The sequence below is a fragment of the Xiphophorus maculatus genome, chromosome 5 (assembly GCF_002775205.1).
Source record: "Xiphophorus maculatus strain JP 163 A chromosome 5, X_maculatus-5.0-male, whole genome shotgun sequence".
Taxonomy (NCBI): Eukaryota; Metazoa; Chordata; class Actinopteri; order Cyprinodontiformes; family Poeciliidae; genus Xiphophorus; species Xiphophorus maculatus.
This window is the reverse complement of record NC_036447.1, coordinates 8,971,501-8,986,912: the sequence shown is the minus strand read 5'-3', so window position 1 is coordinate 8,986,912 and position 15,412 is coordinate 8,971,501. Positions and strand designations below refer to the sequence as shown.

The following is a 15,412-nucleotide window of genomic DNA, read 5'->3' as shown; positions in this document are numbered from 1 at the left end:
CATAGTGTCATAGGATGGGTTAGACCCTGGTGGTACCAGCAGTTGGAACTTATCAATAATTAAATTAATTTGATTATATAATCATCCTAGAGGCAAGACAGTTACTGGATTCAAAAAATTAAGATTGTTCACAACCATCTGGTGCAGCTTCACCATGATGTTGCCACTTCCAAACTTCAATGTTGATTTTGTGTTTGTTTTCTTTACCAGATTCTTAAATGCATTGAGTTGTTGGCACGTGTTTTATTAATTCAATATTTGTGCCAACAAGCATCTGAACAGAGTCACCTCTGGCTGTCAATTGGGATGTGAATCATAAATATGTTTATCTGTGGCATCCAGGGATTTTAATTTAAATAAGTGAATAGTTCATTACCTGAAATGACTCTGCAGGTTTTCCATTTTCCTCCACAGCTGGAGGTACTTTTGAAACAAATTAAATGAGAGACTTGAAATGGAAAACATTTTCTGAATGTACTTGCTGGCCAAAACAGTAACTTTTACTGAAGTTCAATAGTTTGCCTTTAACTAATAATTTTTTTAAGACATATGTTATATCGTAAGAAATACCCACTGTTTATACTACATAGTAAATGAGAAGATCATTTTAATGGATTATTTTTTCCACAAGTAACATATTTATTAAGTACTAGTACGCAGTACTGCAACTTGCCTCCTGCTGTGTTATGACAAGGAAACGTTGACAGCATTTTGCACATCCCACTGTTAGTGCCATTACAGTTCAGCTTCATGGGGCTTTTATATGCTTAAGTGTGCATCTTTAATTTACAGACAGTTTTCCTCTGAGAAGCTGCCTGCTTCTTCATCCACATTAAGTAGACGGAGCACCGCGGTGCCTTCATTCTTAAAATAATTATAAAGATGTTGTTTACTGCCTCCTGTCTGTCAGTCTTCTGTTTTTCCAACATATCTGTTCATAAAAAAGATCATAAGGTCCTGAAAATGTACAATGCTTTACCTGTGAGTGTGTCGAAGAAAGCATTTATTTCATTATTTTTAGCTCCATCCTTTTTTTTTAGCTGCAAATATTTTCTGAATTTATTTTCTTCTATTTTGTTCTATCCTCTGCTGTGGACTGTTGAATCTGACTGGATGCTGATTAGCTTCAGGTAAGCCAAGTGTTTTCTTTTATCTTCTTTTTTGTAATGCTATATATAATTTATCAACACTATGTAGCCTATATTTGTGAAATCAAAGTTTTTTGAAGATATAAACCTGAGAAGTGTGACTCACATCATTATCCATCCAATTCTACTCTGACAATTAGTTGGTCTCAGAAGTTCCCTCATTAATAAATTAAATTGACACCTGACAAATCTACTTAAACTAACAACCAGGAAAATTGCATCATTATCCAGAGAAACAGGCAAGATGCCCATGTTGACTCTTGAGGAGCTGCAGTGATCCACAGCTCAGGTTGGAGTAACAAAACAGCTGTAAGGTTTGGAAGAGTGGCAAGGAGAAAGCTGTTGTTGAAAGAAAACTACAGCAAATGTTTATATTTTTGATCAATGTGCAAAATGCTGAACAAATAAAAATAAACACAGCTTCCAATACAAATTATGGCTCCATTTCATCAATGCTATCAATGACACTGACTGCCAAAATCTGTTAACATCGCTATTTTTAGTGGGCACATAATTTTTATGATCTTTGAGTAACATTTTGAGTTCGCTGTACCATGGTGTCACATCATGATGTACCAAATGGCCGACACTGAAATCCTGCAGTGTTGCCAGCATTCTTAGTTCATCCCAAAAACTAACTCTGTTTGTCACTCAGCCCTGCAGAGCAACATGGTGTTGGCAGCCGCATCTTGTGATGATGCGTCTCTTCAGCAGCGACAGGAAAGGAGGAGTTAATAAAGAGATGGATTAAACTAAGTAGGGTCTATTCCTGCCTGAAAGAAAATCTGCAAGGGCCTGAAAATAAGTAGAGATTAGAATGGAGTTTCACCATCCTGAACACCTTTTAGATTTTTGTAAAAAAAAAAAAAAAACTTTGAAAACTATATTTGATTTTGGTTCTGGCTCACAATTATGCACAAATTTTTCTTGGTTTACTATATGAAGTCCCAACAAAAACCGTTGAACTTTGTTGTTGTTAATACTGTTGTGAGAACTATTGCAAAGGACTTAAATGTCAAGCACAGGTAATTATAGGTAATTACAACAGAAAACAGAAAATATTTGCTCAGAATATGGTTTAATCTGCCGAACTGTGTGACTATAAATATATTTCTCACCTGTTACTCCATTTCTGTCATACCTTCCCTCTGTCCTGCACTTGTTCTTTTCTGCTTCAGAAAATAAACCATCCATCCATTTTCTAACACCCTTGTCCCTAGTTGGGTCAGGAGGTGCTGGTGTCGATCTCCAGCGAATGTTTTGGGCGAGAGGCGGGGTCGCCCTGGAGAGGTCGCCAGTCTGTCGCAGACTGAAAATAATCAACTATAAAATATTAATGCTGAGCAAAAACAAGTTAGAAATACTTAGCTGTGTATAATTAAGTGGATTATTCAGTCACAGTAAGACTTGGTATTATTTAAAATTCTAATCTTTTTATTGTCTGGCAGAAGGTGAATGATGATAAAACCAGTTTTTCAAAAGAGGTGCAAGTTTGTTGATCATTATCATCGTACTGAGTTGAGATAAATCACATTTTCAAAAACTACATAATGTATCTTTTTTTTACACTGCACAATGATAGTGGGACAAGCATTATTGCCTTGAATAAAAAGAGTTTTGAGGTTAAGTTTGCTTTATTTGCTATTTCTTCCTGTGCATGCATAGGTTTTCCACTTGCACTGTCTAAAACACATGCATGTCAGGTCAGGTGACTTTACTAAATTGTATTCAGATGAGACATGTGTCTTCTGGTGATCTCTTAAACATCAAGTTTACATTTTTCTACCTGTCTAACATGCCCTACTATCTCAACTAAACAGGTCAAAGTCCTTCAGGCTACTTCCTGAAGCTCCATCTTAAGGAATAGATTTAGAACATGAGGGACAAACACCAGTTTATTTGGACTTACTCAGTAGTCGTCCCTTTCCTAATTCATACTCGCATGCACACACTTAGGGAGAGAAATGTTTTGTGAAGTTAAGAAATCTGCACCCTTACATGCCTCTGTTTCACTACCAAGTTCATTGCTATTGTCTGCAGCACTTGGCGCTTGAGCAAATCTCCTAATTGGCTGGGAAAATCCTCACAGAGGAAACTATTGATCACTACAGCCTCCAGTTACTTCGCTGTGGAGGAGAGGAGGGGATGTGCCACACAAAAGAGGGATATAGTAAGCTGCTTAATACCAGCTGGCAGATCAATTTAATGGTCTGGGTTGCACTCCATTTTTGTGGTTACCTTTTGGTTAGCTGACTGCTGCTGGTTGTTGTAGGTTCTGTATTTAATTGATGCTTTTAAAGTGTCTCATTCTGGTGTTCAGACACAGACCATATTTAATTTTTTTCTTTGGACTGATAAGTAGGGATGTGTGCACTTCTGGTGGTGAGCAGAACATGATAAAATATCAGATATTAATCGGACGATTTCTGCAAACTAATTCAGGCTTTGTTAAAAACCCTACTTATTGATATTAACTGCGATAGGACATGTTTAAATTTAGTTAATCTTTTATTGCAGTAACAAAATCTCAGTCTGACAACTTTGGAAGAATAAAAAATTATGAAAATGACTCCCAGTTTTAATGAAGTTTAATTATACAAATAGAAATCTCATGAAAGAAATTGAGTCCGAACCAGGTGAAAGCTTTTACTGAATGTGTCTGTGTCACTCAAAAAAGGAAAGTTGCTCTTCATTGGAAAAATCTGGGTTTTTCTCTCTCTGCTGGATCAGTAAATATGATCATGTGAACACAAGTTACCTCCACATCACAGTAACGTCTTCTTTAAGATGTATCTAGAGAATAAATATAGTGTTAGATGTGGAGAGAAGCAGACATATCCAGACAGAAGCTGACACACGGTGACAGCTTCCACAAAGATTAAAGAAAACTGACTCAGGACAGTTTACTTGCTCTCAAACTCTTTAATCATACTGTCCTCAGAGGTGTTTTTTTTCTCTTTTCATCCAGCCTCCTGCCTTCATCTCTAATCCCTGATGTCTCCTGTCTTTGTTTCCTGTCTTTCGTCCAGCAGGGCAAAGACAGTTTCCTGGAAATTCTTCATAAGTACATGGAGGTTCACGGGACAGTGTACTATGAGACCCAGAGACCGCCGGAGGTCCCGGCCTTCGTGAAGAACCACGGTCTGTTGCCCCAACACGAGCTGCAGCAGCTTCTCCGTAAGGCCAAGGCAAGCGACTGGAGTGACTGTGACGTCGATAAATGATTTAATTAATTCTCACCTGTCACAACCTTTCTATTAATTCACAAACCTTAGATGTAGATGCAGTTGTTGTTCTTGGGTTATATAATGTTGTTGTTCTTTTCCAGCTCTTTATTGGTTTTGGGTTTCCGTACGAAGGTCCCGCCCCTCTTGAAGCAATAGCCAATGGTTGCATTTTCCTGCAGCCTAAGTTCCAGCCCCCCCACAGTTCACTGAATCACGAGTTTTTCAGAGGAAAACCTACATCTAGAGAGGTAACTTCATTAGGCTTTACTCTTCCTTTCAGATAGAAGTTAGGATTTTTCCGGGCTATAACTTAAAATCCTTCTTTTTTCATCAGATCATTTCAAATATCTGCTTGCAAGTTGTATTTTACCCGTCAGCTGTGAGAACTTCAAATATGCTCTGTATATTTATTGCAAAATGTTGTTTTTTCAATGTATTTACAAAGAACGTCCTGGACAGCTTTTCTCGTGATCACAAGTTATAGATAAGGTAAATTAAAATGTTTAACACAACGTCTGCATTTCCCGAAGGTTTTCTCCCAGCACCCGTATGCAGAGGAGTACATAGGCAGACCGTACGTCATGACAGTCGACTACAACAACTCCCTCGAGTTCGATTCTGCTATCAAGGAAATCATGAGGACCAAGGTACTGTCAGACTCACCAAAGACGAGAAAGAAAAAATATAAAAACTTTTAAATCCCTTTCCATCTCGGGGGGTCAGAAATGTTTTTTAAAAGTTTGAACATGACTGCTTTCATCTTCACACTCAGCAAGATCAGCTCTGATATTTAATAGAAATATCTGCTGGACAAACATCCTATTATATAACTTTAAAATACATTTTTGCCCAGATAATAATGAAATGGCACATTTTTACTCTGTGATGTTAGAGTTGGTGTTCAAAGTAATATAAAAATTGCTTCATTTTTTCTCTTGAAAGCCTGCAAGTAAAGCACAAGGCCTCATCTGGCTCCTTTAAACTTTGTTTAATGGTTCCTAAACTTTGACACAACAGCAGCCAAGCTTTACAACCCTGGGGTTCTCCAGAGCCTTATTTATTTCTGCGTGTAGGAAGCAGATGGCTATTACAGAGTGCGAGAAATGCAGAGCTGATAAAGAATAAGAGAATGCCAGCGACTGCCAGGAGCAGCAGAAAGGTTAATTAAGGAGTCAGCTGGGTAGATTAAATCTTTCTAGAAAGCACAAACACAAGCGCAGAGGATGGGAACAAAAATAGAAAGAAATGGGAAAATGAACAGAGATGGAAATTGAGTTTGGGGATTCTCAAAAGCTTTTGGCTCTCATTAAAACTGAAAACCGGTATGAACTTAAGGAACAGTGAATAAAAATGTCTTGCACACAAAATCACCTTAACAAAAGACTTACAGTTTTATACTGTTGTAATCAATCAATCTGTGATCACCCAGCAGGTTCCAATGCTACGCTGATACATCTGCTTGTTTATTTGTGTCCAGCATCAATAAATTGTTTCTTGCTTTGAGCTTTGAGTCAGGCCAAAAGCTGGAGGCTGCTTATTCTTAGAGACCAAAAACCACAGAAAATGTTATGAAAACCTCATTCAAAACACTTACATTTATTAAGTTTCACTTCTGATTTGATTATTTTGCTAAAATAATGGATCAACATCAGAGCAAAACAAACTATTATCACTGTCTCTTATTCTGCTGTTGCTTTTTATATTTCATCCATGGCAGAATTTGAGGCGGTCAATGCCCATCCCTCGACGCGCTTACACCTGATGTTTCCGCAGAATCTATATATACCATTGCTATCTCAGCTCTTAATTATCAGTTTCCAGTGTTAATGAATCCTTCTGTAAGTGTTGTGCTGACTTTCTGCTGTGCTGATGGTGCCAATCAAAGGTGGTTGGAGATCGTGAGGCGTTCACAAACACCACTTGCTGTTTCAAACGGTGTTAATGAAATTAGATGGTGATATTAGGACATCTGTTCGCAGCAATAATGGCACAAATAATACAGTTTGTGTAGTTAAGCTGTCTTCCTAAACTGAGATCCTACAAACACGTGAAATATTCTGATTGAGTGTTTTCTGAAAGTCCTTATGTCTGATGTTTTCATCGATCAGAAAAACTTGGATTTTTCATTTCTAACTGTTTGATCATTAATTTGGCTGAAAATTGTCCCCTTTCGGTCACCACATGATTTCTTCTTTAGTAATAACATTTTTAGTTATTATGACGGACTAATAAAATACTAAGAGAATAACCTTGTACAAGAATAAAGTTATAATGTTATGACTTTCTTCTGATATTACTAAATCTTTATTCTTGGACTTTATCGTTGCTTCACTTGTCCTTTATTAGGTTCTGCTCAGTTCAGTCCACTTCCTGCACTTCCTTTGTGGATAGCTAGTTAGTTTCACCCAAACACAATTTTTTTCTGAGCAGCTTAAGCAACTTAAAAACAACTGAAAACTCAGTACTGCTTTCTCCCAGTCCTCCTGAACTCATTTATTGTGATGTGGTGGAATTCTGGCGGTGCAACCATTAATTCCACAGAACCCATTTTAATGCACAGATAGGCACATCTATTGTCTTTTTTCACAATAATGTATTCTCTCCACTGACATACAATCGTATAGTAGTAATCCAAACCAGCCAGTCCATCCTGCATGAAGCGAAACAACAGGAAGACAGCTGTCTGCATGCCCCTTTAACCATTTTGTAAAATCAGCAGACTAGATCACCCCGGCATGGAAATTAAACAAAAAGTGACATCTATGATCTAGCATGCCAGGGTGTGTGTGTGTGTGTGTGTGTGTGTGGATGATCCCACTGCTCCATCTTGTCTGAGTTGTCAGACAAGCTTGAGTTCTGCAGCACTGGCTGACGGCGCTGTCTCCATCTCCTCTGAGAAAGAGCTGATGGACCACTTCACCCTTCAGTGGAGGCACAACGCCTCAGCAAACACACCCACATTCAGATAATATCCCCGTACACACGCCCCCACACGCACGCACACACACAGCTGACACACGGCCTTACCTACACATTAAAGCCATTAACGTGAAGACGAGCACATAAGCTCACACACACACACTGTGAGATGTAGAGGTTCATGCTCAGTCAGGCAGGACAAAGCAATCTCTGGCTGGCCGACAAATTCTTATATTCCTATAAATCCTTTTCTTTCTTTCCTTCCTTTCTTTCTTTTTCAATTCTTTCTTTCCTTTTTCCGTTCTTGTTTCTTTCTGATTTTCTGTGTGGTTTTCTCTTTTTTTTCTCTTTTGTCTTTCATTTTATCTTTTTTACTTTTTATCATTTCGTCTCTCTTTTTATCGGTCATTCTGTCAATTGTTTTTCTTTCCATCTTTGTGTCTGTTATGTCCTTCTTTCTGTCTTTCTGTGTACGTTTTTTTTTTGCTTTTTTGCTTTTCACACGTTTTTGATAATTTTTCTGTCCCTGCAGTACCAGTAAACTGACTGAGAGGCATTTCATTGATTCATTGGTTCCCCATTTGGCTCTAAGCAGTACATTTTTATTGCACTTTCAGAGGAATATTTTGAGCAATAATGTCTTTGTCTTTTTGTGGATGGTGCTCGAATACTTTCATCCATAATGCAGGCTTAAAAATATCTCTAAGATCCAGCTTAATCAACATAATTTTGCAGTTTTGGCTGTTTTACATTCATCCAGCTTTGTGCCAGTCTGTCAGCGTGTGTTAGACATAAAAAGAAACACAAGTGATACATAGTCTTTCAAGCACACAGCTAATTAGGCCAGTCAAAAGTGTGTGTTAGTTATAAAACTTGTATTTCACAGCATGGGATGATCTATTGGTATGCAAATAAAGCATAATGAATTTCAACGCAGTGACACACTGTGATTAGGCTTTGCAGAACCTGACAATAGAAACATTCATCTGCTGAAATTAACAAGAAGAGGCAATTTGCAGCAATTAGTGTGAACAATGAAAATCAAAACAAAAGTATATGTTAATGTTGGCAAAATGTCACAAAAATAACCTCCTGGTTGGATGCATTTGCTTGCCGTTTCCAGGTTGAGCCCTACTTGCCTTATGAGTACACTTGTGAGGGCATGCTGGAGAGAGTTCACGCTTACTTACAGAATCAGGTAAGATCCACTGAGCCTCTGTATGCACATACAATAAGCTTACTAGCAAAGCATGCAAAACATTCACTTTTACAAAATAATTCTTCTATCTTTATCACCTTACATTATAAGTGATGGTGGGACTAGATCAAAATTTTTGATCAAGTTAATTGAATCTAACCGTATTTTGATAACCCTCTTTATTTCAATTCAAAAACCCTTTTTGCTGCTGAACTATTGAGACATATGAGCTCAACTAGAACATCTTTAACGTTTATAACACGTCTTGCAGCAGCATGTTTTTCATTAAGATGGTATTTTATGCTTCAGTAATAGACCAACTCCAATCTTTTTGGACAACTTGGACAATAATAGTCTTTTCCATCGTCCCAACCGATCGTATTTTGAAACAGAAACTAACTCGCAGTCGGCCATGTGAAGCGGGTTTGTCGTCACTTGTACGTCAGATTTACAGAAATACAAGAAACAGAAATACAAATGCTCCGCTCAGAAAGTTTGATTTTAAAGAAACAGGGATTGTGGTCAAACTTTTAACATGTTAAAATTGATGTAATTAACTAATCAAACTTAACCCCTAGCCACAATTGTAACTGGACAACATTTGAAAAGGTTTAAAAGCTGTGAATACATTTGCAAAGCATTGTACAAGCATATATTTGTCACACCTGATAGGACAGGTTGAAACATCTGTTCAGCCAAATGTTGTTTTCCTTTCATCTCACTGAGATTCGTCAAATGGACATTTCTTTGAAAAGAAACATAAATTTGTTTTTACAAGTAAATGTGTAACCTTTTACAAGTTGTGTAAATGGTGATGGTTGTGTTTAACAGATTTAATGAGTCTGGACCCTTCAGGGGCATTAGTAATCAACTTCACGTTAATGTTCCTCGGGGCAGTTTATGCCGAGGTCTGCATCTGCTCCTTCTTCTCTAATCCTCAGTTCATTATGTGTAGTGATAATAAATAATGCTTTTCAAGGTGGGAAACAGCAGCTTGCAGCAAATCATGCTGTTAATGTCCTAGATGTAACCATAACTGTTATGTTAGAGTAGCATAAGCTATAATGCAGCACACAAAAGGCCTGTATCACTGAGGAGAAAAGCATTTTCTGGCTCAACAGAGGAATAAGCCAGTCTTGTAGAGACAGTAAATCACTTATATAAGGTCTTCTTCTACCAGTTTGGAGTTTCACACCACAACCGCTGCACAAACTAATTTGATTCTTTCTCTTTTTTTCTAGGACTTCTGTGTGCTAGAGCCTCCATTCATTCCAGCCAATTTCTCCAGACGGGGATCAGCCAGTGGCAGCCGGGTAATCAGACCTCTGTTTGTGCCCCTGCCCAACTCCACGGCCCTTGGCTGGGCGTCCAACATGACAGCTCCCACGGCTTGGCCTCCTCTCAGCTCTCTCCGACTGCTTGTGTCTCAGGAGGGCCAGTCTTGTGTTGAGGCCTGCCAGTCAGCTGGCTTCATCTGCGAACCCGCTCACTTCCACTTCATCAACAACAAGGAGGCTCTGCGGGGGTAGGCAAAACGACAGGAATGGAGGCATTACACTGAAACACAGAAACTCAAAACTGTTTAAAGCACAAAACTATCAAAACTGCATTTATCCTCTTTAAGTCAGTAGCATTTTTATGTCCCAATCAAATTTCATGTTTCCGATCGGAGTCCAGATCAACACATTCTGTTAGTCTTTGAATTGATTTACAGTTGTATTATTTATTTATTTTTTTTTTTTTTAAAAAGACTCTAAACTACTCAGATATGATGTTTGTTGTACATAAAATAGATTTAAAGTTGGGTATTTAGTATTTATTGAAAGAAAATAAGCCATTTGGGGCAGAATTCTGACCGCTAAATTGCAGCAAAGTTCTTCCAATAAAAGCATATTCCACATCGGTGATTTAAGACAAATTAATAGTCTACAAGGGGTAAATGTCTCTTACTAAACCCTTAAAATCTTTAACCTGTCTATTATCTTCTTTATGGTTTGATGTTAGTGAGAACTTGTTATTTTTGGCCACATTTTGTTCATTTTGTTCAGATCAGAATCGATCATCATTATGATGATCAATTCTGTATACATGTGCACATAGTACAACTACATCTAAAGTCATGCACATTACTTTTTCAGTCTCAGGAATCTGTTTTTTTAAGTGTTTTTCACTCATTAGATGAGGCTCACAGTGAATCAAAGACTGATTTGGCTGCTGCTGCTTCCTGTCCATCTGCATGGATTGTATTAAAAAATACAAAGGGCAAAGCAAGGTGACAATAATTTCTGTAAGAGTTGTGAGCACACCATCATGTGGAAATGCTTTAGGTGTTGAATAATCAATAAGTCATTTAAAAAAAAACGTTCTAGTGTTAGCCTATGACGTCAACAAACTGTTATGAGCATATCTTAATAATGAGCAAGACGTGAGTTTATTTAAGAATGTTGAGTCAACTTTAGAAACAAATCTGACTGTTGTCAGAAACATTCTAACAGCTTTTTAACTAAATAAAATTATAATTTTGAGGCTGTTCTGAAGAAACTCTTGTTGGGTTACTATAAAAACATTAAGAAAAAATTGCAGTAAATTTTATGATAAAACCTATAAGTGAGGCCAGGACCCCACAATCACAGCACCAATGCTGATTAAATCTATGACTTTTGACTTGACTCTGAGCTTAATTTTAAAGCATACACTTGGCTTTTGGTTTTACTAAATTGAATTTACTTTCAAATCAGAAAACGGTATCAGCAAGAAATGTGAAATGACTCAGTTTGAAGCAAACAATTCTTGATCATCCATAAAGCTTTGATTGTAGCTGGGAAGCAGAGTCTGAGTGAGTGAAGGATCTGAAATTCAACAGTCGCATGTCGGCTCAGAATCATTTTAGTAAACAAATATAAAAGTTTTTAAGATTTTTTCTGAAGGGGATCGAAAACTCGACACTCAGTTTGTGGAGTGTGACTCTCTTCTAACATCTCCCTCCAGACAGAAGCTCTGTTCCTCGGCTTTCTGGGAATCTTTCATGCTCCTTAGTGTTTGTTTACCTTGTCTCGCGGTGCCACTCCTGTTTGTTTCTGCTCTGCTCTTCATTCTTGTCGCTCGGTTAATTTCCTCCTCCTCAGTATTGTCGTTCCTTTGCATTTGTAATGTGATAATAGTGAGTAATTTTTTTAAATTCTCTCTAAATAAAATAAACTTTTATTTCAAAGTACAGATGAACAATATTAGAAAAACAGGAAAGAATTATGTTGTTGTTGAATACTACAATGTTGTTTTTGTGGCGATTTAAGCTAAATTTATGCAAATAATAACTTCTATCACTTTAGTTTTTCTTTAGGCAGTTGCAATATACTTAACTTAGTTTGGAACCAAAATCTGTAATTGACTTTTATATTTGAAAAAGTTTTGGTAACTTTTAAACCATTTTAAACATTAATTTAAGAGATTAGGAACACATCAGGGGACGTGGTGGAGAGTTTTTATTTTGTTTGTCGAATCTCCTGTGTGACGACGGGAGATTTTTTGACCACTTTTTGAACTTGTAAGATCAAAATAAATAAATTTTATGTTTTCATTTAACTTGTAAGACACTTATAGCTATTGTTCTATGTTTTCACTAGAAATAAACAACACATATTTTTCAAACAATCAAGTCAGAAGTGTGTTTAAGAAACAAGGCACCTGTTGACACCCATGGCCTTTCCTGGAAAAAATGTGTGATTAAGGTACATTTTTCTCACTCGTTTGCTTTTCACCCATAATAATTATAAGCCCAACTTGACTTTCTATTACATTTACACAGGAAAGGCAGAGATTTGATTCATTAAACAGTATAATCAAATTTTATTTTTTATTTTTTTAATTACAGCCACTCCCACTTGTAGCTTCATCCCGTCTTCAGACGTGTACTCTTGTGTTTTACCCCTCAGGTTGGAGGTGCAGTGTGAGGTGGTGGACTCGGAGATCAACCACATCCTCCCGGCATTCTCCGTGATGCGTCGGGAGTGCAGTCTTCAGAGGGAGCCTTTACTGTTCAGCTGCGCGGGCCACTCTCCTAAATACAGACGCCTTTGCCCCTGCAGGGACTTCCTTCGAGGGCAGGTGGCTCTTTGCAGAGACTGCATATAATGATGGGAGCAACACAAAAACAAAAGACTTGGATTTAAGACGGAAGCTAAAGAGCTTGACCTTGAACTGCTGCTGGATAGTTTAATGAATCGTTTGTATGAGGACCGCGGTCGCTGCAGGAGGCTACTGATAGCAATCACACTGAAAGGCAAAGCGTCAAGCCAGTAAACTTTCACATTACCTGCACAGTGAAGACACATCAAATATTTTATTCTGAAGCTTCACCTCCATAATATTGGGAGTACGGTCTCACTCCATGATGGAGTTGTCATGGAGATGGCAACCTCAGGTCAGTATCCAACCTCCACGCCGCGCTCAGACAGAGGATGATGGACGCACAGCTTGTCTCTCTTTCTGTTCGACCCTTCTTGCACTGATGGATATTTTTCAGACTGCGCCCTCATTCTGAGGCAGCATCAGCGATTATTCTCTCTGAGAAGAAAGGACAAACACACAGGGCAGCTCACAAGATTATTTTTCAATAAATAAGCCTTCATATCTCTCAGCTGGATTTTTAAGAAGGTCTTTGGCCTTTGTGGTGGAAAAAATCATAAATAAAGATTAAAAAAATCAGAACGGTTCAAAGTTTTGAAGTGGTTTATATTGCTTGCATTCCTCACTTTTCTCTTTAAAATCCAAACACGCACAAGGAAAACATCCAGAGTTCACAGAAAGGTCTGCACAGGGATTTAAACCTTAGAGGCATCAAAACAAACATGTATCGTATTCATTAAAGATTTGTGAATGATTAAATGATAATCACTGTTTTCATTTGTTTTTTTTTATGAGTTTGAATCATAAATAATGCACAATTAGGTTTTATACTAACTACAAATACAGTAGCTGTGGATAACTAGTTTTACACCTTGAAAAAAAGAAACAGAAATTGAAAAAACATCAACAACTGATCTTCTTCATTCCATTAATGTGCAATCTGAGTCTTTAGGATTCATGCTTTGAGTTTTTGTCTTCACCAGGGAACTGTTATACAAGGCTACAATATATAATGGTGCCTTCGCCATCCTTCAAAGGCAGCATTATATATAATATGGCCTTGAGACACAATTTCTAATTCTATAACAAATATAAAACAGGATAAGATCTCACTGTTTCACCAAATGTGGACTTTCTTTACAAAATCCATCAGGTTTATTATAAAATGTCTGGAAAAAAGTCAGTTTCACTAAAGGGAGATTTTATTCAGGTAAGAAAGTTTTTAGTTCTTAAATCCACAACATAACACAAGAACACCTCTGCTCTTGTTACTTGAGGATCGTTTTTTTTCATAGGTTGGCTAAATTTTAAAAAAGCAAAGTTGCCCAATAATGCTACTGTGTAAGGCTATAATACTGCAAGGCACAGGGCAGCAAGGAGATTCACAGGACAAACAACCATACAAACACACACACACACACATGCACAGACCTAAGGGCAATTTATAGTAATCGATTGACCTAACAGCCATGTTTGTGGACTGTGGGAGGAAGACGGAGCACCAGGAGGCACACTCACGCATGCAAGAGAAAACCACGCAAACTTTCTGCAGAAAAAGCCCAGGTCAGTAGAATACTAATAGGATCTCTTATTTAAAAGCTAACCTATGCACTGTTTAATGGTAAAGGTTATATTTGATGGGAAATACAGCTTAATACTAACTCTAATCAACAATAATTAAAGTTACCTAATTATTGTTAGATAATAATCTACATTATTGATATTTTATATTAACATTTTGACATATCATTGTCAAAATACCTTTAGAATTTACTCTTTAATGGCTCGAGCTAACTTTGTAAGAAATGCGTCTCTAAAACCTTCACTGCTTCATTTCATGTTTTAAAAATTATTTTCTAAATGCCTATAATCTTCCAGCAATGTTTATTAGATGGAATCCCAATCGCAGAAAATACTTTCATTCCAAATATCTCAGGTCCTTGGCAGAGGATGGACACACAGCTGAGGGTGCTGCAGCTGAAGACAAGGTTCCAATATTATCTACTAGCACAAAGATTTCACACTGCAAATTAATTAATTCACATTATGCACAAACTCAGCAGCAGAGATGAGCATATTTATTGACTAAGAATATTTTCAAGAACACTCAGCATTCTGCATAAAATTTTGTTTTCCTTCTATTACCGTGTAACACGTTAATGACTGGAAAAACATAAATGGAAAAAAATTACAGACCACTAGAACTGATCAATTTTTCTGATTTTACTTTTCATAGGTTTATGTTTGAGTAAAATGAACATTGTTCTTTTATTCTATGAACTACTGACAGCATGTCTCCAAAATTCCAAGCAAAAATTTATTTTCAGAAAATGAGAAACAGTCACAATAACGAAAAAGATGCACCACTTTCAGACCTCAAATAATGCAAAGAAATCAAGTTCTTATTAATTTAGAAACAACAATACTAATGTTTTAATGCAGGAAGAGTTCAGAAATCAATATTTGGTGGAATAACCAGGAGGTTTTCAATGGGTTCAGTTCAGTGGGCTCTTTATATTTTACAGAGCTGTATATATAAACCCTGATATTTTCTAAAAGAAAGCAGCGGAATAGCTCATCGCTCCTGAGAATGAAGCATCGTGTATCACCATCACTCTGAACTGAGTGAATTGGTGCACTTGTACTCAAAGTACAGGTGAAACCAAACCAAAGAAGGTTAAGCAGAGATTTATATGGACCATCAGATATTAATCAACCTATAAACTCGGGGCTTTCCATTTAACTGAGTTATCTACTTGCACAATGACTTTCAGAGAACCTTTACAACCAGATGG

The 15,412-nt window shown here is 37.3% G+C and overlaps 1 protein-coding gene across 2 annotated transcripts in view; it reads left to right on the top strand.

The window, feature by feature from the left end:
- The window catches only part of LOC102232182 (alpha-1,6-mannosylglycoprotein 6-beta-N-acetylglucosaminyltransferase B-like), a 117,564-nt gene extending 104,236 nt beyond the window's left edge, over nt 1-13,328 (top strand). Inside the window, exons 12-18 of one of the 2 annotated variants that reach the window (XM_023333074.1) lie at nt 1,125-1,130; nt 4,181-4,336; nt 4,477-4,623; nt 4,906-5,022; nt 8,418-8,492; nt 9,734-10,017; nt 12,425-13,328. In XM_023333074.1, coding sequence (XP_023188842.1) covers nt 1,125-1,130; nt 4,181-4,336; nt 4,477-4,623; nt 4,906-5,022; nt 8,418-8,492; nt 9,734-10,017; nt 12,425-12,623 — 984 coding nt within the window. In that variant the 3' untranslated portion in view covers nt 12,624-13,328. Of the gene's footprint in view, nt 1-1,124; nt 1,131-4,177; nt 4,337-4,476; nt 4,624-4,905; nt 5,023-8,417; nt 8,493-9,733; nt 10,018-12,424 lie in introns of both variants that reach the window. The other variant, XM_014476137.2, reaches the window with a different exon arrangement.
- The last annotated feature ends 2,084 nt before the right edge of the window (nt 13,329-15,412 follow it).